The sequence below is a fragment of the Ranitomeya imitator genome, chromosome 2 (assembly GCF_032444005.1).
Source record: "Ranitomeya imitator isolate aRanImi1 chromosome 2, aRanImi1.pri, whole genome shotgun sequence".
Taxonomy (NCBI): Eukaryota; Metazoa; Chordata; class Amphibia; order Anura; family Dendrobatidae; genus Ranitomeya; species Ranitomeya imitator.
Genome location: NC_091283.1, coordinates 81,869,858 through 81,893,197, shown reverse-complemented (window position 1 = coordinate 81,893,197; position 23,340 = coordinate 81,869,858). Strand labels below are relative to the sequence as shown.

At 44.4% G+C, this 23,340-nt stretch overlaps 1 protein-coding gene across 3 annotated transcripts in view; it reads left to right on the top strand.

Moving 5' to 3' along the window:
• MCF2 (MCF.2 cell line derived transforming sequence) overlaps positions 1–23,340 on the top strand; it is a 174,016-nt gene that overhangs the window by 80,597 nt on the left and 70,079 nt on the right. For 2 of the 3 annotated variants that reach the window (XM_069747026.1, XM_069747027.1), the window contains exon 4: positions 929–1,019. In XM_069747026.1, the coding sequence (XP_069603127.1) occupies positions 929–1,019 (91 nt within the window). Of the gene's footprint in view, positions 1–928; positions 1,020–22,487; positions 22,894–23,340 lie in introns of those variants that run through there. The other variant, XM_069747028.1, reaches the window with a different exon arrangement.

Here is a 23,340-nt window from a genome sequence, read left to right as displayed (position 1 = left end):
CTTCAGATGGTTCTGCACTCCTGCTAATCTGCTCTTGCTCAGCTAGTTTGTTTCCCATTACTGACCTTGGCCCATGTTTTGACTACTCTACCGCTTGCCAACTTGTTCTGCTTCTATCCTGACTTCTTGGTATGAACCTAGCTTCCTGACCATTTTCTGCCAGCCTGCTTCACCGGCCAGCAGCCAATCGATGGACTCAACACATGGATGCCCCAACATAGATCCAGATCACTGATTAGGTGTGGTGACGGCCAAGGACCTGCTAGATGGAGTGGCTAGTATAAAGCCTGTCCATGGAAACTGTTTTTAGTGCCCCCAGCCTTCCACTGCCAGGACACCATTAAAATGGTCAACTCGGTGTATGTAAACTTCTGATCCACTTGAATTTTGACGTAGTGAATTCTAAATGAAAGGATCTGTACATTGATATTTTTGGGATAAATTTCTTGGGTCATGTACAAAATAAACATCCCATACCACTTGATAATACCTGTGTTTGTCGATCTGGAATGTGTGGAGAGGAAAAAAAATGGTCTTAGGACCTCATTCTAAGGGCTCCTTCTCACTTGCGAGAAATACGTCTGAGTCTCGCAGGTTAAAACCAAGCTGTGGTGCCGGCACTTGGGAGCGGAGCGTGCGGCTCCATGTATTGCTGTGCAGCCGCATGCTCTGCTCCCAAGTGCCGGCGCCACAGCTTGGTTTTCACATGCGAGACTCGGACGTTTATCTCGCAAGTGGAAAGGAGCCCTTAGTGTGTAAAAACCATTTTGTGTGCTGGGACTGGTTCAACCATCCCTTCATTGTTTGCTCATTCCCCCTACTTACAGTACGTAGGCAGCCTCAGAGGTACAAATATGCCCCGAATACGGTAAAATGTGGATCGCAAATGATTATAGTAATGTGGTGGTTTTTCCCTTACCTCTTTTAGTAAAGAAGAAGATGACATTAAATTCATTGTTATATTGGACAGAAGATTGGATACATGGACGTCTGTAAAATTAACACTGCAGAAATTATCAGTAAGTCACATCCGTAATATTGACTTCGGCAGAGATAAAATATGGGAAAGCTTATTAAAAATTGCCAATATAGGCAACATTTTCTTATTTAGTCATGATTATAAAAGCTCATATCACTGCTTGTTTAGTTTATTTTATGTGACAAGATAAAACTACTCTATTCTGCAAAGTATGAACAAATCAAGACAAAAAGGAGAAGATGAATCCTTAATTATTTATTACACCTGCTTATATGGTGCCACCATATACCATAACACATTATCATCTCTGTCCCCAATGGGGCTCACAATCTACATTCCCTATCAGTATGTCTTTGGAGTGTAGGAGGAAACCAGAGAACCCAACGTAACCCACCAAACACGGGAGAACATCCAAACTCCTTACAGATGTTGTCCTTGGTGCTATATTAATGGAAAGTAGACATGGCATTTCTGGTGGATGGTGCACGAGTAGGAACCAATCTCATATGTAGATATATGGTGATTGATGGTGGTCTGGTTGAAAATACCAAGGTATTGCCAAAAACGGGTTGAAGGGTTGATTGTGTTTTCGCTGGGCAAGGGAGTATTTTCTGTTATGCTTCCATACAAAGGCGGCTTATTCAACCTTCAGCATTGATTGAGTAAGAGTTCTACTGTATATCTTGGGTTACAGCAAAATACTTGTTGGTGTCTGTCTTGTATATAAGATTTGAGTTGTCAAATTTCCAATCAATGGTAGTTGAACTGTAGTGGGTGTTGGTCTTGCCTATTCTCAGGGTTGTGAAATGTCTGAGGGTTGTTTGACCAGTCTCCAACACACCTGATCTCCGAGTAGTAGTAGTGATATGATAACCGGACACTTAATATTTAATGTCAGATCTTGTCTAGTGGACAAGTATTTGAGATGTGCTACTAATGGAGGTATGAGGCAGACCTAAGTATTGGTCCTGGAATATTTGGGATAAAACCTCTGATGACAATGGTACTTTGTACTCCTCTGAAACTGAGGAATTTAGGTGACTCTTGTGAGTGATACGTTTTCTTCTCTCAGCTGTTATCTGAAACTGGTGAGCTCTAATTTTCATGTAATGGGCGGGAAAGCACCTTCATTCAGAAACTGTTTTTTTTTTTTGGGGGGGGGGGGGCTGATATAGAGCCATCATATTCCATATTGTTGCTAACAATGTAAATTCCCTATCAGTGTGTCTTTGGAGTGTGGGAGGAAAGCGGAGAACCCGGAGGAAACCCATGCAAAGTCCTTGCAGATGTTGTCCTTGGTGGGATTTGAACCCAGGAGCCCAGTGCTGCAAGGCTGCAGTGCTACCCACTGAGCCACCATGCCGCCCGAAACTTAATTGAGACAAGTTGTTTCTGTTACAACAGATCCATCCATCGCTTCTTCAGCCTTGTACTATATAGCGAGGAGAGCTGTCCGCCTTGTCTCTTCACGCTGAGTTGCTGTTGCATTATTCTCCTCACGTGATGACCAGATAATGTAATTGGCCTCCACAGCGTCGGCAATAACATTTGTTATCAGCTATTTTTCTAAAACGTCCGAATCTGGAAAGATAGGTGAAATATTGGTTCACAGACTGGTATGCATGTTGGTTAGTACCATGGATTGTTTCAAAACGAACAAATTGTAACTTATTGTAACTCTAATTTATTTCCCACAGTAGCCGCCGGCTTTCAGTCATGCTGGCATGCCTGGAGCAATTACAGTCACTATTTAGAGCACTGATAGCTGGAACTGTGAAAATACTGTGGCACTGACTGCCAGGACTGAACAGGGCACTGTAGAGCCAGCTGTTAGCCAGTGCTTGGGGTGGGCTTACAATCCATGCTCTTAGTGCTGTGAGTAGTAACTGTAGTTGCTCTGAGTACGTCTGCATCACTGAAAGCCAGCGGCTCCCAGGTGAAGTAAAGTTACATTTTTTCATGGGTGCTGCATTTTCCGTACTGTGGCCGGGCAACTTTATAATGCTATTAACCGGCACACTAATGCTATATCTGCAGACTAATAGCATTATCGGACCTGAAAGCATTATCAGACCTTTAGCCTTATCGGACCTAATAGCATTATTGGACCTTTAAGTCCATATTATTAGCATCACATGGCTGCTATTTCTCCTATTAATACCTATTAAAGCAGAAAAGATGTACATAATTTTTCACGCACTGCCTTATCATGACTGGCTGCTTTTCGAGGTTGTATTTACCTTATTTTAAGACATTCTAAGGACCATTTTTTTTATTTTGTCCTGATGTGTAAATTCATAGAACTCAAAGAGGGTGTTCTTCATTTTTCTTGTGACTGTATGTACAATGAGTATATAAGTGCCTTGCGAAAGTATTCGGCTCCCTGGAACTTTTCAACCTTTTCCCCCATATCATGCTTAAAGCATAAAGATACCAAATGTAAATTTTTGGTGAAGAATCAACAACAAGTGGAACACAATTGTGAAGTTTAACAAAATGTATTGGTTATTTTACATTTTTGTGGAAATTCAAAAACTGAAAAGTGGGGCGTGCAATATTATTCGGCCCCTTTACTTTCAGTGCAGCAAACTCACTCCAGAAGTTCATTGTGGATCTCTGAATGATCCAATGCTGTCCTAAATGCCTAATGATGATAAATATATTCCACCTGTGTGTAATCAAGTCTCCGTATAAATGCAACTACTCTGTGATAGTCTCAGGGTTCTGTTTGAAGCACAGAGAGCATCGTGAAGACCAAGGAACACAACAGGCAGGTCCGTGATACTGTTGTGGGGAAGTTTAAAGCTGGATTTGGATACAAAATGATTTCCAAAACTTTAAACATCCCAAGGAGCACTGTGCAAGCGATCATATTGAAATGGAAGGAGTATCATACCACTGCAAATCTACCAAGACCCGGCCGTCCCTCTAAACTTTCATCTCAAACAAGGAGAAGACTGATCAGAGATGCAGCCAAGAGGCCCATGATCACTCTGTATGAACTGCAGAGATCTACAGCTGAGGTGGGACAGTCTGTCCATAAGACAACAATCAGTTGTACACTGTACAAATCTGGCCTTTATGGAAGAGTGGCAAGAAGAAAGACATTTCTCAAAGATATCCATAAAAAGTGTTGTTTAAAGTTTGCAACAAGCCACCTGGGAGACACACCAAACATGTGGAAGAAGGTGCTCTGCTCAGATGAAACCAAAATCAAACTTTTTGGCAACAATGCCAAACGATATGTTTTGCGTAAAGGCAATACAGCTCATCAACCTGAACACACCATCCCCACTGTCAATCATGGTGGTGGCAGCATCATGGTTTGGGCTGCTTTTCTTCAGCAGGGACAGGGAAGATGGTTAAAATTGATGGGAAGATGGGTGGAGCCAAATACAGGACCATTCTTGAAGAAAACCTGTTGGAGTCTGCAAAAGACCTGAGAATGGGACGGAGATTTGTCTTCCAAAAAGACAATGATACCAAACATAAAGCAAAATCTACAATGGAATGGTTCACAAATAAACATATCCAGATGTTAGAATGGCCAGTCAAAGTTCAGACTTCAGATCAATCGAGAATCTGTGGAAAGAGCTGAAAACTTCTGTTCACAAACGATCTCCATCAAACCTCACTGCCCCCTCTCCATACTATGCACCCTGCTCGCACTATCCCCTCTCACACATCTCCCTCCTCTACATAGTGTCTCCAAAATGATACCCCTTTGGAGACACAGCTCATCTATTTCTCTCATGTGGATTCAGCCACACACTGTTTGACTTACTGCTAACAGCTCTTTATATAACCTTCCATAGTCTATGGTCCTACAGAGGCATCTTGTGGCAGCAGTTATTATTGCAGACATAAATTTCTGCATTGATTTATATACAGGCAAAATGAAAAAAAAGCCAGTGAACACAGTTGCATAAGCATACATGCAGTGGGGAAAGTAAGAATTTGATATACTGCCAATTTTGCAAGTTTTTTCACCTACAAAGAATGGAGAGGTCTATAATTTTTATCGGAGATACAATTCAACTGTGAGAGACAGAATCAAAAAATAAAAAACTGAATATCACATTGTATGATTTTTATATAATTAATTAGCATTTTATTGCATGAAATAAGTATTTGATCACCTGCCGAACAGCACAAATTCTGCCTCTCATAGACCTGTTAGTTTTTCTTTAAGAAGCTCTCCTACTCTGCACTCATTAGCTGTATTAATTGTACCTATTTGAACCTGTTACCAGTATAAAAGACATCTGTTCACACAATCAGCCACCTCCAACCTCTCCACCATGGCCAAGACCAAAGAGCTGTCTAAGGACACCAGGGACAATATTGTAGACCTGTACAAGGCTGGGATGGGTTACAGACCAATAGGCAAGTGGCTTGGTGAGAAGGCAACAACTGCTGGCACAATTATCAGGCCGGCGTCACACTAGCGAGTTTTACGGACGTATGAGAGGTGCAGAAAATACGGCTTGCATACGGTACAATTATTCTCTATGCCCCTGCTCCTATCTGCCGTATTTTACTGATCCGTATTATACGGTCTTCTACGGCCATAGAAAATCGCAGCATGCTGCGTGTGTCACCGTATTGCGCAAAAAATATGCCAGTGAAAGTCTATGGGGCCGAGAAAGTTACGGATTACACATGGACCAGCAGTGAGACTTGCGAGAAATACGCAGCGGTGTTCTATAGAAAAGCCGGTAATTCAGTGCGGTGTACAGTAAAACCACACTGACAGGTTAGAATAGAATAGCTAAGATATATGTCTACACATAGTATAGGGGTATATATATATATATATATATATATATATCAGTGAGACACATATATGTATATATATTAATATTTCATACAGCGCTAGATAGCTTAAAAGACGGTAATTCAATTGCTGGCTTTTGCCGTCTCCTTCTCAAACCCGACATGATATGAGACATGGTTTACATACAGTAAACCATCTCATATCCCTTTTTTTTGCATATTCCACACTACTAAAGTTAGTAGTGTGTATGAGCAAAATTTGGGCGCTCTAGCTATTAAATTAAAGGGTTAAATCGTGGAAAAAATTGGCGTGGGCTCCCGTGCAATTTTCTCCGCCAGAATGGTAAAGCCAGTGACTGAGGGCAGATATTAATAGCCTGGAGAGGGTCCATGGTCATTGCCCCCCCCCTGGCTAAAAACATCTGCCCCCAGCCACCCCAGAAAAGGAAGATGCGCCTATTCTGGCACTTGGCCACTCTCTTCCCATTCCCGTGTAGCGGTGGGATATGGGGTAATGAAGGGTTAATGTCACCTTGCTATTGTAAAGTGACATTAAGCCAGATTAATAATGGAGAGGCGTCAATTATGACACCTATCCATTATTAATCCAATAGTATGAAATGGTTAAAAAACACACGCACATTATTACAAAGTATTTTAATGAAAATATTCTGAAAAGTTCCCAGGCTTGAGTTCATATGAGGACATCCAGCAGAGGGCGCATCACTGCGACTCGAGGTAACTACAGGTCATTCATCTATATTCCATTCATTTGTCGGGTTTTTACAGGCAGGGGCGGCTGCATTAGCAGGCTTCTGCTTGTAATAATAATAATAATAATCTTTATTTTTTTATATAGCGCTAACATATTCCGCAGCACTTTACAGTTTTGCACACATTATCATCGCTGTCCCAGATGGGGCTCACAATCTAAATTCCCTATCAGTATGTCTTTGGAATGTGGGAGGAAACCGGAGTGCCCGGAGGAAACCCACGCAAACACGGTGAGAACATACAAACTCTTTGCAGATGTTGTCCTTGGTGGGGTTCGAACCCAGTACTCCAGCGCTGCAAGGCTGCAGTGCTAACCACTGAGCCACCGTGCCGCCCTAATTGTAAAATTAGTTAACCCTTTCAGATGGATTTACAGCGTGGGGCGAGACTGATCGTCGGAAGGTATGAAATATTGTTGTTTGTTTTGTTTACATTTGTTTCAGGTGACAAGGGTCTTCAGGTGGATTACCAGTATAATAAAATATTACAACAACCTGTATATTTATTTCATTAAAATACTTTGTAATAATGTGTGTGTGTTTTTTAACCATTTCATACTATTGGATTAATAATGGATAGGTGTCATAATTGACGCCTCTCCATTATTAATCTGGCTTAATGTCACCTTACAATAGCAAGGTGACATTAACCCTTCATTACCCCATATCCCACCGCTACACGGGAATGGGAAGAGAGTGGCCAAGTGGCTTGAGAAAGGATAACACATCCGAAACGTTGCCATGCCGTTCAGGCATTAAAGTTCACTTTTTTCAATTCTTTTGTGCTGCTTTTCTTTTTTGGAACCTATATATATATATATATACAGTGGGGCAAAAAAGTATTTAGTCAGTCAGCAATAGTGCAAGTTCCACCACTTAAAAAGATGAGAGGCGTCTGTAATCTACATCATAGGTAGACCTCAACTATGGGAGACAAACTGAGAAAAAAAAATCCAGAAAATCACATTGTCTGTTTTTTTATCATTTTTTTTGCATATTATGGTGGAAAATAAGTATTTGGTCAGAAACAAACAATCAAGATTTCTGGCTCTCACAGACCTGTAACTTCTTCTTTAAGAGTCTCCTCTTTCCTCCACTCATTACCTGTAGTAATGGCACCTGTTTAAACTTGTTATCAGTATAAAAAGACACCTGTGCACACCCTCAAACAGTCTGACTCCAAACTCCACTATGGTGAAGACCAAAGAGCTGTCAAAGGACACCAGAAACAAAATTGTAGCCCTAGACCAGGCTGGGAAGACTGAATCTGCAATAGCCAACCAGCTTGGAGTGAAGAAATCAACAGTGGGAGCAATAATTAGAAAATGGAAGACATACAAGACCACTGATAATCTCCCTCGATCTGGGGCTCCACGCAAAATCCCACCCCGTGGGGTCAGAATGATCACAAGAACGGTGAGCAAAAATCCCAGAACCACGCGGGGGGACCTAGTGAATAAACTGCAGAGAGCTGGGACCAATGTAACAAGGCCTACCATAAGTAACACACTACGCCACCATGGACTCAGATCCTGCAGTGCCAGACGTGTCCCACTGCTTAAGCCAGTACATGTCTGGGCCCGTCTGAAGTTTGCTAGAGAGCATTTGGATGATCCAGAGGAGTTTTGGGAGAATGTCCTATGGTCTGATGAAACCAAACTGGAACTGTTTGGTAGAAACACAACTTGTCGTGTTTGGAGGAAAAAGAATACTGAGTTGCATCCATCAAACACCATACCTACTGTAAAGCATGGTGGTGGAAACATCATGCTTTGGGGCTGTTTCTCTGCAAAGGGGCCTGGACGACTGATCCAGGTACATGAAAGAATGAATGGGGCCATGTATCGTGAGATTTTGAGTGCAAACCTCCTTCCATCAGCAAGAGCATTGAAGATAAAACGTGGCTGGGTCTTTCAACATGACAATGATCCAAAGCACACCGCCAGGGCAACGAAGGAGTGGCTTCATAAGAAGCATTTCAAGGTCCTGGAGTGGCCTAGCCAGTCTCCAGATCTCAACCCTATAGAAAACCTTTGGAGGGAGTTGAAAGTCCGTGTTGCCAAGCGAAAAGCCAAAAACATCACTGCTCTAGAGGAGATCTGCATGGAGGAATGGGCCAACATACCAACAACAGTGTGTGGCAACCTTGTGAAGACTTACAGAAAACGTTTGACCTCTGTCATTGCCAACAAGGGATATATTACAAAGTATTGAGAAGAAATTTTGTTTCAGACCAAATACTTATTTTCCACCATAATATGCAAATAAAATGTTAAAAAAACAGACAATGTGATTTTCTGGATTTTTTTTTCTCAGTTTGTCTCCCATAGTTGAGGTCTACCTATGATGTAAATTACAGACGCCTCACATCTTTTTAAGTGGTGGAACTTGCACTATTACTGACTGACTAAATACTTTTTTGCCCCACTGTATATATATATATATACATATATATATATATATATATATATATATATATATATAGACAGTTTATATGTTTTTACGATTATTTGAGCCCATGGATCCATTGTAAGTCCTCATTGCAAGCCTGCGAGAAAATCTCGCAGTACGGATGCCATACGGATTACATACGGAGGATGCCATGCGCAAAATACGCTGACACACCCTGCCTACGGATGACATACGGATCACTATTTTGGGGACTTTTCTGCGTATTACGGCCGTAAATAACGGACCGTATTTTCATACGCTGAGTGTGACGCCGGCCTTAGAAAAAGAAAGAAATGCAAAAATGACTGTCAATCTTCCTCTGTCTTGGGCTCCATGCAAGATTTCGCCTCGTGGAGTAAGAATGATTCTGAGAAAGGTCAGGAATCAGCCCAGAACTGCATGTGAGGATCTTGTCAATAACCTGAAGGGAGGTGAGACCACAGTCTCAAACAATATTGTTAGTAACACACTATGTCGTCATGGATTAAAATCCTGGAGGGCATTCAAGGTCCCCCTGTTTACATCAGAACATGTCCAGGCTCTTTTGAAGTTCACCAATGACCATCTGGATGATCCTGAGGAGGCATGGGAGAAGGTCATGTATTTAGATGAGACCAAAATAGAACTTTTTTGTGTCAAGACAACTCACCATGTTTGGAGAAAGAAGGATGAATGCAACCTTAAGAACATTGTCCCACCCATGAAGCGTAGTGAGAGAAACAGCAAACTTTGGGGGTGCTTTTCTGCAAAGGCGACAGGACAACTGTACTGTATTGAAGGGAGGATGTATGGGGTCATGTATTGCAAGCTTTTGTCCAACAACCTCCTTCCCACAGTAAGATCATTGAAGATGGTAAGCATGACAATGACCCGAAAAACACAACTGGGGCAACTAAGGAGTGGCTCCGTTAGAAGCATTTCAAGGTCCTGGAATGTCCTAGCCAGTCTCCAGACCTGATCCCAATAGAAAATCTTTGGAAGGACCTGAAACTCAATGTTGCCCAGTGCCAGAACCTGAAGGATCTGGAGAACATCTGTTTGGAGGTATGGGCTGAAATCCCTGCTGCAGTGAGTGCAACCATGGTCAAAAGCTATAGAAAACGTCTGACCTCTGTAATTGCAAACAAAGGTTTCTGTACTAAATATTAAATTCTGTTTTTCTATTGTATTAACTATATATTTCATGCAATAAAATGCAAATTAATTATGTAAAAGTCATACAATTTTCTGGATTTTTTTAGATTCTGTCTCTCACATTTTAATTGTGCCTACGATAAAAATTATAGCCCTCTCTTTTCTTTGTAGGTGGGAAAACTTGCAAAATCGGCAGTGTATCAAATACTTATTTTTCCCACTGAATATGTATATAACTAGATGGTGGCTCGATTCTAACGCATCGGGTATTCTAGAATATGCATGTCCACGTAGTATATTGCTCAGCCATGTAGTATATTGCCCAGTCACGTAGTATATTGCCCAGCCACGTAGTATATTGCCCAGTGACGTAGTATATTGCCCAGCCACGTAGTATATTGCCCAGCCACGTAGTATATTGCCCAGCCACGTAGTATATTGCCCAGCGACGTAGTATATTGCCCAGCCACGTAGTATATTGCCCAGCGACGTAGTATATTGCCCAGCCACGTAGTATATTGCTCAGCCATGTAGTATATTGCCCAGTCATGTAGTATATTGCCCAGCGACGTAGTATATTGCCCAGCCACATAGTATATTGCCCAGCCACGTAGTATATTGCCCAGCCACGTAGTATATTGCCCAGCCACGTAGTATATTGCCCAGCCACGTAGTATATTTCCCAGCCACATAGTATATTGCCCAGCTACGTAGTATACAGCACAGAGCCACGTAGTATATTGCCCAGTCACGTAGTATATTCCCCAGTGAGGTAGTTTTATTTTGGCCAGTGACGTAGTATATTGCCCAGCCACGTAGTATATTGCCCAGTCACGTAGTATATTGCCCAGTCACGTAGTATATTTCCCAGCCACATAGTATATTGCCCAGCTACGTAGTATACAGCACAGAGCCACGTAGTATATTGCCCAGCCAAGTAGTATATTGCCCAGCCACGTAGTATATTACCCAGTGACGTAGTATATTGGCCAGTGGCGTAGTATATTGCCCAGCCACGTAGTATATTGCCCAGTCACGTAGTATATTGCCCAGTCACGTAGTATATTGCCCAGCCACGTAGTATATTGCCCTGCTACGTATTATACAGCACAGAGCCACGTAGTATATTGCCCAGCCACATAGTATAGTGCCCAGTCACGTAGTATATTGCCCAGCGACATAGTATATTGCACAGCAACGTAGTATACAGCACAGAGCCACGTAGTATGCAGCACAGACACGTAGTATACAGCACAGACATGTAGTATATTGGCCAGTCAGGTAGTATATTGCCCAGCTACATATGTAACAGGTTGAAAATAAAAAATAAACATACTCACCTTCCGAGGGCCCCTTGTAGTCCTGTCGCTTGTATGCGGTGCATGCGGCAGCTTACGGTCCCAGGGTTGGTATGAGCGCAGGACCTGTGATGACATCGCAGTCACATGACCGTGACATCATGGAGGGTCATTCTCGCATAGCATCCTTAGCACCGGAACCTGCCGCTTGCACTGCCGAGGACTGGACGACACGTCGGAGGGTGAGAATAACTTTTTTTTTTAATTATTATTATTTGTAACAGTAGATTGTTGTACTATTGATGCTGCATACGCATCATCAATAGTAAAAAGTTGGTCACACAGGGTTAATAGCTGCGTTACCCCGTGCTCCGGTAACGCTGGCATTAACCCTGTGTGAGGGCTGACTGGAGGGGAGTATGGAGCGGGCACTGACTGCGGGGAGGAAGGAGCGGCCATATTGTCGCCGGACTGCGCCTGTCGCTGATTGGTCGTGGCAATGGTCATGGGCGTTTTGCCACGACCAATCAGCGACTTGGATTTCCACGACAGACAGAGGCCTCGACCAATGAATATCCGTGACAGAAAGACAGAAAGACAGACAGAAAGACGGAAGTGACCCTTAGACAATTATATAGTAGATAGCTAAAGAATAGAAACATGTAACCGTTTTTGTAACAAATATGTCTGCACTTCCTGTTTGAAACTTTTCAGATATTGCCTGAATGGGTGGACACTGGAGTACATATACAGTCTTGGTGAGGCATAATATCATGCAGGTGCCATTGCATGAAATCAGAATAATATAGAGATATATCGTCCTAAGATACAGTATATCTTATCGCTGCATATTACTGACCTGGAGGTTGTAAAAAGCAAAAAAAAAACCTGTGAGATGTGACTGTGGCCTAAAACACCAATGTGCTTTTTCTGCAGAAATTGAAATGACCAGAATAATGACAATTGTACATGGGAGGCTTGGTCTCATTGCTTGTAACTTTGAGCTGTGACAACAATGATTGAATTTGGGACAGAGCACTGATGCTGCTACAGAATGCTGTAGATAAGCCCCTGATGCCGGTGGGCTTAGCTCACCTTCGATTTTGGGGGTGACAGGTTCCCTTTAACCTAACAGACATGGCACCACGTGGTGCTGAAAAGTGTAATTCAACACCCAACTTACCATGTTCAATGGCTTTTGTGGTGTTAAGGGTCTAGTTCGGGTTTTGGCCATTATGATACTTTTCTGCAAGGCGGAATAACTTGACTTGTTGTGTTGTGCTAACAAATGCCTTATCTGAATGTGCTAAACTGGCGGAGAATGGTAAACAGGCCTAAACTACAACTCCAACTCACAATGAAAAAAATCACTTCTTCATTCCAATCTGTAAAAAGTATATCGAATTCTTTTCTGTTTCAGGGTCAGTCAATATGGAGGCAAGTACAGAACCTAAAGGCACAGTCACAGATCTGTCTATGTGTAAAACAGCTGAAACTACCTATGCGAGTAGTCTTTCCAGAGAGGAAGATAACAGAAACCCTAGGGCCACCTATTGGAGGTAGCAATCCTAAAAGTCAATATCAACACTTTAAAGGGCTTTAGTCCACATCAAGTAGACCAAGGAGTCGCACCAGAAATTCCATTTGCAGACAAGTGTTTTGGGGTCGATGTTAATTTTTGAGATTGCTACTTCCAGCAGATGCCCCTCATCAGTGCAAAGCATTGGAGCTGACTCAGATACATGAGAGGCTAGAGGAAGTGGATATAAGGGTTCAAGATATTTCTTGAGGAGAGTTGCAAGTCAGCCTAAGGAGACATATAAGCCATGAAATGCTCCTCTTTGAATTTAAATCTGCATTTATGGTAAATATGTGAAGAGGCTACTTGCACATTCAAATTCCCAGAGGAGCATTGCATGGCTTATAAGTCTCCCTACTCCAATTTGGCATTCTCTTGAAAGAGTAGCTTTACATCTTAAACCACCAGTCAGGGGCCTCTCACGCAGCCAAACCAGTTATCCTGCTTTGCACTAATGAGGGGCAAATATCCCGAAGCACATGTCTGCAAATAGAATTTCTGGTGTTACTTCTTATCCTAATTCATGTGCAAGACTCTTAACAGAATCAATATTGGCTTTTATGACTTCTACTCCAACACGTGGCACTGTTCCTTTCCTCTTCCTCTCTGGAAAGGTTATTTGCATACTTAAATTTTAAGATTGAAGAAATCTAGGAGCAAAAATAAGCCCAAATATTGTCTAATCCGGATAAATAAAATTAAATTTTAAACAATGTTATGCTAACCTGATACGTAAAGACATAGAGGAAATAGCTGCTGCAGGTCCACGGCCCTTCGACCAGACTTATATGAATTTGGAGTAAAATTGTTGATTTTCCGCGCTGCTCTCGAATGATCTAAATCTGGTTCACATCATGAAAGTGTTACAATTTTTGTTGGTTTAAAGCCATCACATTTGGAAGTTATTCCAAACTTCTTCTTCTGGACAATAACCATATGTTTAACCTCGTAACCCCCGAAGCTTTTTTCGGTTTTGCGTTTTTCGTTTTTTGCTCCTCTCCTTCCCAGAGCCATAACTTTTTTATTTGTCCGTCAATATGGCCATGTGATGGCTTATTTTTTGCGGGACTAGTTGTACTTTTGAACGACACCATTGGTTTTACCATGTCATGTACTAGAAAACAAGAAAAAAATTGCAAGTGCGGTGACATTGCAAAAAAAGTAAAATCCCACACTTGTTTTTTGTTTGGCTTTTTTGCTAGGTTCACTACATGCTAAAACTATCCTGCAATTTTGATTCTCCAGGTCATTACAAGTTCAGAGACACCAAACATGTCTAGGTTCTATTTTGTCTAAGTGGTGAAAAAAAATTCCAAACTTTGCTAAAAAAAAAAGGGGCTATTTTACGATACCAGTAGCGTCTCCATTTTCCATGATCTGGGTTCGGGTGAGGGCTTATTTTTTGTGTGCTGAGCTGATGTTTTTAATGATACCATTTTGGTGCAGATATGTTCTTTTGTTAGCCCGTTAATGCAATGTCGTGGCGACCAAAAAATATGTAATTATGGCGTTTTGACTTTTTTTATTGCTACACTGTTAGCGATCAGGTTTATCTTTTTTTTATTGATAGGTCGGGCAATTCTTAACGCGGCGATACCAAATATGTGTAGGTTTGATTTTTTCTTTTATTGTTTTATTTTGAATGGGGAAAAAGGGGGGTGATTTGAACTTTTTTATTTTTTTAATATTTTTAAAAACATTTTTTTTAACTTTTGGCATGCTTCAATAGCTTCCATGCTAGGCAAGAAGCTGCCACAAGTTGATCGGTTGTGCTACATAGAGGCGATGCTCAGATCGCCTCTATGTAGCAGAGTTACAGACTTGCTATGAGCGCCGACCACTGGGTGGTGCTCATAGCAATCCAGCATCAACAACCATAGAGGTCTTCAATGATACGTCTGGTTGTCATGCCGATGCACCGATGACCCCCGATCACATGACGGGGGTCAGCGGTGCGCTTATTTCCGGCCAGATAGCCAGAAGTGCTTGTTAAATGCCGCTGTCAGCATTTGACAAAGGCATTTAACTGGGTAATAGGCACGGGTGGATCACGATTCCACCCGCGTCTATTGCGGGCACATGTCAGCTGTTCAAAAAGCGGGGGATACTGCCATAGGACGTACTATTCCGTCCGATGGCAGTAAGGGGTTAAAAAAACATTTTTTTTGGTGGAAGTGCAGCGCCCCAGAGATCTGGTCGTTGCAATATGACACTCTGCCACTAAGGGGAGTGATGGTACGTCTGATGGCACTGAAGGAATTCTACTGACCAGGTATCACCAGCACACATTACACTTCACACTTCCACCACTAGGGGGAGCAAAAGGCTTTATTTATTGGGCCACTCCTCACACTGGTAAAACTAGGGGTTGGATAGGAAGTTAGTCAGAAGCTGACTGGGTTGGATTCAGGCAACATCCCCTGGCAGGGGGTGTTGCAGGGAGAAGACACAGGGGGGTCCCTGTCAGGCGTGGGAACCTGGCAGATGCCTAGCGAACAGAGCAGAACGTTATGGAACCGCGCCTGCACACCCCGCGGCGGTATCCTAAGAAAGAGACACGAAGGGAAGGATATTGTGGAACAGTGAGAAGCGAGATCAAGCACAAAGGAGAACCAGTAGGAGTCGTGCCGTGAGACCGAGGCAACATCCTACTGAGGCGCGTAGCCGGTGGCCGGAACACCGCGGAAGTAACTGACTCTAGGCCTTACTTCGAACTCCGCAGGACAGTTAATTATAGGTTGGCTGTCTACCTTAAATTTCCTACGAAGACATAGGGGGCAACGCGTGGAGAGGGGTGTCTCTAGGGTCCCGGAAGAGCTCCGAGCCTTCCCGTCATACGGGTGCGTCCTAGCCATAACATACTGGGGGATGAGAAACTAGTAACATCGGGAACAAGCGAGAGAGAATTAGAAAGAACGAACGAACGAGAACAGAAGTTGTGAGGACTATTCCGAATGCTCAGCAGGGTAGCAATACAATACACAGGCGCTAGTGGTAGGCACTGATTTCCACCTGCAAAGGGAACTCTGGATGTGCCCATCGGACCGGCCGGTCACAGATAGCCCTGTTAAGTGTGCTCTGGATTGAGGATCCTGAAGTCTTCAGTAAAGAGGTAAAGAGACTACAACCCTGTGTCCTCGTTATTGACTGCACCTCACACCATCACCATCCACCTTACTGGGAAGCCCTGGGGACATACTTCACCTGTGGGAAGGTATACCATCCAGCTGCCAATCCATCACCCCAGCGGACCCCATAGCAGCGTCGGTCACCCTGACCGAACACCACAGGTGGCGTCACGAATCCCTAACAGACTGTACCACCTTTATTGGACGCCCCTTAGCAGGGTCGCGGACTGGGTCTAGCCACCGTGACAGCCTCAGAACCGAATCAGAGAGGCCCGGTACCGAGAACTCGTGGCCCTGTGTCTGGGGGCGTTCCAACTTGGCGTCACGAACAGGATCGTACTTAAGCCTGAGAAGCAGGTCATGTGTGCCTTGGAATTGTGATTGAAACGTGTTTGGACTGTGATTTATTGCAAGGACTGTGTATTGCTGATTGTCGCATGATTCCCGCCAAAACCGCCGCCATTATAGCAAACAAGAACAAGCGTATGCACAAAAATTGGGATCACCACAGTATAGCTTACAGTTGAAAAAATCTTTATTCAAAGAACAACGTGTACAAAAACATTTAAAAGCATTTAAAAACAAAGAGACATGAAGGGTCCACCAATATAATAGATAAATGCTGACAAAAACATGCACTTTACACAGCTAATATAAATGTTCTAGCATCCTTTAGCATAAAACACAACTGATTCTGACAATGTGCCCTGAACACATATGCACACCCTGGAGACCAATAATCCAAGGTGCTGGGCAAGTAGATTGGAAATGAGGGCCACAGTTTAATCCTGGTCCCATATATGAACCGTTACCTAGTGGGGGATATATTGAAAAGAGTCTCAATACTCAAATACTCAGGTAACGAGCCCACTAGATCCACCTCAAAAGTCCCACAATGATTCTTACCCAGCCCTAGTGCAGGCACCCATAAAGATAATCCTAGCCAGCAAGCATGTCAGATCAGTGCAGCTGTGTGGGTGCCCAGACCCACGCGTATCGACGCTCAAGGCGTCTTCCTCAAGGTCAGTATAGTGCTACTCACGTTGTTCCCTGGTATTTGTAGTAGAAGATAATAAAGGGAGCGCCTGTCAGCTGTGCAGGGGCATGGCGGCGTCGGAGATTCCACACGGCGTTATGGCAGATACACTGCCCACACTAGTGGGCTCGTTACCTGAGTATTTGAGTATTGAGACTCTTTTCAATATATCCCCCACTAGGTAACGGTTCATATATGGGACCAGGATTAAACTGTGGCCCTCAGTTCCAATCTACTTGCCCAGCACCTTGGATTATTGGTCTCCAGGGTGTGCATATGTGTTCAGGGCACATTGTCAGAATCAGTTGTGTTTTATGCTAAAGGATGCTAGAACATTTATATTAGCTGTGTAAAGTGCATGTTTTTGTCAGCATTTATCTATTATATTGGTGGACCCTTCATGTCTCTTTGTTTTTAAATGCTTTTAAATGTTTTTGTAGAATGTTTGGATGGTGCCCGCTCAAATACAAGTGTTCAAAACCGCCGCCATTGCCGCACCACGAGGAGCGCAGGAGAAGAAGGAGGGCGTGTCATGGGAGGAGATCGAGAAAATGGCGCAAACAGCAGCATCCACCCCCTCCGACTACGGCTGCAGGATGACGAGCTCAGGAATGGAGGAGCTCAGACCCCAGAAAATGGCGGAGCCTCGTGTGTGTGCCACTGCAGACCAGGAGGAAGAGCTGACGACAAGCGGGTACCTGGACGACGACGAAGTAACCCGGGATCACCGCAGCCCAGCGGAGCCGAACCAGGGCTTGCCGCCACAGGGGGATCCAGACTCCCTGGAGTTGCCAGAGGAGGCACCAAACCACCCGACTCCAGACAGGGGGGGGGTCAGCGACGGCGAGGGAATGGAAGTCGGAGCTGTGCTGGAAGATCGCACAAGGGGAGCCGGGGTCAGGGCCGCAGCGGACTCCAGCGTCCTTGTCAGTGGAGCCGACCGAAATCGGTGGAACCACATCAGACGCAGGTATCAAAAGCAACCCTGCCCCACTGACCGATCCAGCTCCAGTGACCGCTCCCCAACCCATTGATGACTGGTCCCCCGCTACCGAGATTGTAGTGGTGGCCCTTTACGCCATGAAGGGGATCCTACCCCCGATGCCGACACCTCTGGGTACACCAATAGACATGAGCCCCAGGGGGGTGGTCTTTGAGTGGAATGCTCCCCGGTTCCAACCAGACGGGTCCCGACAGGAGGGCTCCTACGTCATCAGGCTCACCTGGGACCAGTATAGGCGAAGCTTGATTTCACAATGGGAAGACCGGGAACGAATGGAGCAGACTGTCCGACTGGAGGAACGGGTGCCTCTCGTCAATTGCTGTCCTGAGAGTTTGGTGAAACAGGGGATTGTGCTGGCCTTCCACCGGGGGAGGGGTTGTGGCTTCATATTAGAGCCAGGGCTGCTGACCGAGGTCTTTGTGACTAGCTGCAATGTGGAACCCCCAGTCCCGCAGTTTACCTGCACTCCGAACTTTGTACAGAGGGGACCATGTGACCTACACCCGTCACTGGAGTGAGCGAGGGTGGTATGCTAAGAGAGTCAAACGCTGTGCGCTAGTGGTCGCGCCATCTACGATCACGACTGAAACTGGTGGCGGTACTCCACTGACCCCTGACCCCACAGGACCCAGCACTACTACCCCGGCGAGTGGTGTCCCACCTGCAGAGTCTGCCACCGGCACCACCATTTGTGCCCAGACCACTGCTGGTTTGATGAAGACGGGGCTAGACAACAACGCCGAGCCAGGCCCTCCCCAGCCGGGAAGTAGTCATTACCGGCTGATGTCTTGTCACCTGCTATAGAAATAAACCTCGAAGAACCGAGTATGTACATAGCTATTTAACTGTTTCCTGTTTTGCTGCTTTAAACCCGTCCAGGGTTATTTCTTTAAGGGATCCCTTTGTTGACCCGGAATCCCTATTGTTTTCATTTCTTTTTCTATTTTTGCACAAGTTCATCATTGTTTAAAAGACTGAACAGTGATTCAAAAACTGCTTTGTATATAGTTTGCACCTTCTTAAAGGTGCTCCCTACTGGTTTTACAAAAGAAAGAAGACTTTGCGAAGATAATGCTTCTGGACATGACGCAGAAGGTCTTGCTTTCATTGGACTTGCAGACAGAGAGAATCTGCACTACCTCCAGGAGACTCGGCTCCCTCTTAAAGGGAATGTTTACATGTTGCCTTAGGAAAGGTTGAAATGTTGATAATGTTGAAATTTAGAATAGTTTGATAATGTTGATAGAGATTGAGGACAGGAAAGATTGAAAGTGAACCCGTAGGGGTTAGAGGGGGAGTCTTCCTGAGAACCGTAGAATGACAGTTGGTTGCTGAAAGAGAGACAATGACAGTAGGCCCGGCCCAGGAGCTAGGCGGTCCTGCATTGGTGAAGCTAGAAAGGAAAGACAAGTTGAGTTATTTTATAGTATTTTGTAGTAGGCCTTTAGTGGGTTCAGCTTATACGCCCTTAAAGGAAAAGTTAACTTATTGTTCAGAATTTGCACTGAGTAGAATACCCGGTTGGGTGAAAAGAGTTATTTATAGTCATAATGTTATTTAAAAATATTTAATCCTGTTTTTGTTTGTAACGTTCAAGTGTCCTCACCTCCCACAAAGGGAAGCATTGTTCTATTTACTTGTTTTAAGCATTTCAAAAATTTTGTATGTCTTTTGCTGAAATGTATTGTTGTTCTTCTTCCCAGTCCAGGAGTACTGGATTTAACCGGGGGGGGGGGGCGGGGGGGGGGGGGTGAAGTGCAGCGCCCCAGAGATCTGGTCCTTGCAGTATGACACTCTGCCACTAAGGGGAGTGATGGTACGTCTGATGGCACTGAAGGAATTCTACTGACCAGGTATCACCAGCACACATTACACTTCACACTTCCACCACTAGGGGGAGCAAAAGGCTTTATTTATTGGGCCACTCCTCACACTGGTAAAACTAGGGGTTGGATAGGAAGTTAGTCAGAAGCTGACTGGGTTGGATTCAGGCAACATCCCGTGGCAGGGGGTGTTGCAGGGAGAAGACACAGGGGGGTCCCTGTCAGGCATGGTAACCTGGCAGGTGCCTAGCGAACAGAGCAGAACGTTACGGAACCGCGCCTGCACACCCCGCGGCGGTATCCTAAGAAAGAGACACGAAGGGAAGGATATTGTGGAACAGTGAGAAACGAGATCAAGCACAAAGGAGAACCAGTAGGAGTCGTGCCGTGAGACCGAGGCAACATCCTACTGAGGCGCGTAGCCGGTGGCCGGAACACCGCGGAAGTAACTGACTCTAGGTCTTACTTTGAACTCCGCAGGACAGTTAATTATAGGTTGGCTGTCTACCTTAAATTTCCTACGAAGACATAGGGGGCAACGCGTGGAGAGGGACGTCTCTAGGGTCCCGGAAGAGCTCCGAGCCTTCCCGTCATACGGGTGCGTCCTAGCCATAACATACTGGGGGACGAGAAACTAGTAACATCTGGAACAAGCGAGAGAGAATTAGAAAGAACGAACGAATGAGAACAGAAGTTGTGAGGACTATTCCGAATGCTCAGCAGGGTAGCACTACAACACACAGGCGCTAGTGGTAGGCACTGATTTCCACCTGCAAAGGGAACTCTGGATGTGCCCATCGGACCGGCTGGTCTCAGTTAGCCCTGTTAAGTGTGCTCTGGATTGAGGATCCTGAAGTCTTCAGTAAAGAGACTACAACCATGTGTCCTCGTTATTGACTGCACCTCACACCATCACCATCCACCTTACTGGGAAGCCCTGGGGATATACTTCACCTGTGGGAAGGTATACCATCCAGCTGCCATTCCATCACCCCAGCGGACCCCATAGCAGTGTCGGTCACCCTGACCGAACACCACAGGTGGCGTCACGAATCCCTGACAGACTGTACCACCTTTATTGGACGCTCCTTAGCAGGGTTGCGGACCGGGTCTAGCCACCGTGACAGCCTCAGAACCGAATCAGAGAGGCCCGGTACCGAGAACTCGTGGCCCTGTGTCTGGGGGCACTCCAGAAGGAATGTACTTTTGTGTAACTAAGAAATTTTGCTCTTCAGGAGTCTGAGAAAGCAGGACCTAGTTCTATGTACCTGAGGTAGGAATACGTAGGAAATGTCTGAAGAGAAATATTTAGGAATTTTACTCTTAGTACAATATGGGGCTCTGTGATCAAAGAAGCACTCCTGCCATAAAATTTGTTATCTTCTTAATATATTGCAGCCATTATATTATATAGCACTGTATACTTACAATTGCTCTTTTTGCCTTTCTACCCAGCTAAATCTTCTCTTTTCCTTTAGGTTTATGACATCATGTGATTAAAAGCTGACTAGCTGAATCTTTCTAAGGAGGCCAATTTTCCCTGCATGAGTCATAAGTACCTGGCAGGAGGGAAAAGGGAGGCAGATGGGTCAGGAGTTGAGCAGGGGAATCATTTTTGCAGGTACAAAACGTCATGTTTCTACAAAGAGCAGAGAAAAGAGAAGAATTTAGGTGGGTAGAAAGGCAAAATGAGCAATAAGAGGATAAAAACTTTGATGGGAGGAGGGCTTCATTATCTAGGCTTTCATAATAATTATTTGGGCTCAATTCATCATTGCATTTGCACCTTCTTTTTGTCTAGTTTTGGCGTTTTTCACCTTTTTTCATTTTCGCCTTATTCTTTTAATTTGAAAATGTTTCAGTCTGTCTGATATGTGTTTCTCTGTTTTATTTTCTTTTATGGTTATAATTGTGGGTTACGTTTGAGGGTTCCAGCGCTTTCCTCCAATCACGACAGTCTAAAGTCTCACAAGTTTTGCGCAATTGCACTCCAATCTCCCTCCTAAAATTTTTGCTTCTTTTTTTTTGTGCTATTTGGCAGAATATGCTACTTTTTTTTCCCTAAAAAGGTGCAAAACAGATTGAAGACAAAAAAATACCGCGCATTTTTTATGCTGCGAAAAATGTATGAACCACTTGAGCCATGTTGAAGAAATTAGCAGAAAATATGTCAACTAATGTCGCAAGACAAAAGAAGAGTGACTTTAAAAAAAAGTGCAAAGGATGAATTGGGTCCTTTGTGTTAGAGTAGAAATGATCACGACTCCATAGTCCATAACGTGGTACAGATGCATAGAACTTTGCCGCAACTTCCCCAGTGTACCCTAATGGGGCAAATTCAGCAGCTCCCCTCTATCCTATTGTGATAAAAGTGTGATCCATCTGGTCAGACCCAGAATTTCGGCTTGGATCCATATAAAACCACCAAACCTTCCTCTACTTCTCATCCCACTGAGATCCACTCCTGGTTTTGGCTCGAGACTAAGACTCCTCTACTTGCTGTGACTGCAGAGTCATAGTGGAATCGCCTCTGTGCGTCCCATCTGGCATGTTAGAGGTTAACGGCTCCCCTTGCCATCCCGTCACATGCGGGGGACAGGTGTGCTGGCTGGTCCGGGCTGTGTGCGCAGAGGATGAGAGCCAGTGAATGAGTGTCTGCCGGAGATTAACATGAATGCTGGCGAATCAATGCAAGGCTCCGAGCAGTTGTGTAGTTTTCGCAGTGCTGTGCTAATAGAAACGTCTGCAGCCGCAGCAGCACGGCTTCAGCTCATCATCGGCTGCAGTCACTTAGCCATATCATAATCATATATCACCAATGCTGCCCTGGTAATAGCACAAGGAGAATAATCATCGGAGGACATGGCGGAAGGAAACCCCCCGAGAGGGATGATGAGGTTCCGAAGGAATGCGGTAAGGGCTCTGACTGCAGTCTGTGCAGCACATCCCAAGTTCAGAGGCTTCAGTGCTGCAGCACAAACTGCTGATGAACACCACATACATAATGCAGATCCCACTCTGCAGACACATAGCCAAGTGTCTTCCAGCATTACACATCCAGAGCACTTCAGGTCACCGCTGTCCAGAAGCATGCTGCCCGGCATCCCGGGGCCGGCGCTGGCTACACTGGGCCTAGATCTGGGATCTTGTGATTACTTATATTCATCATCAGATGGGGCCTTTCTTAACTAATGCACAAGAAAGATAAAACCGCATAAAGTTAACTCTTACTGCAACACAAGCCATTGACTTCATACAGCTAGGAGCTGACAGCCAAGTTACACTTCTCTGCATCTTTGTCATTTTACGAAACACTTTCTGACATTGGATCGTTATGTATAAAACGTGTCACTAATATAT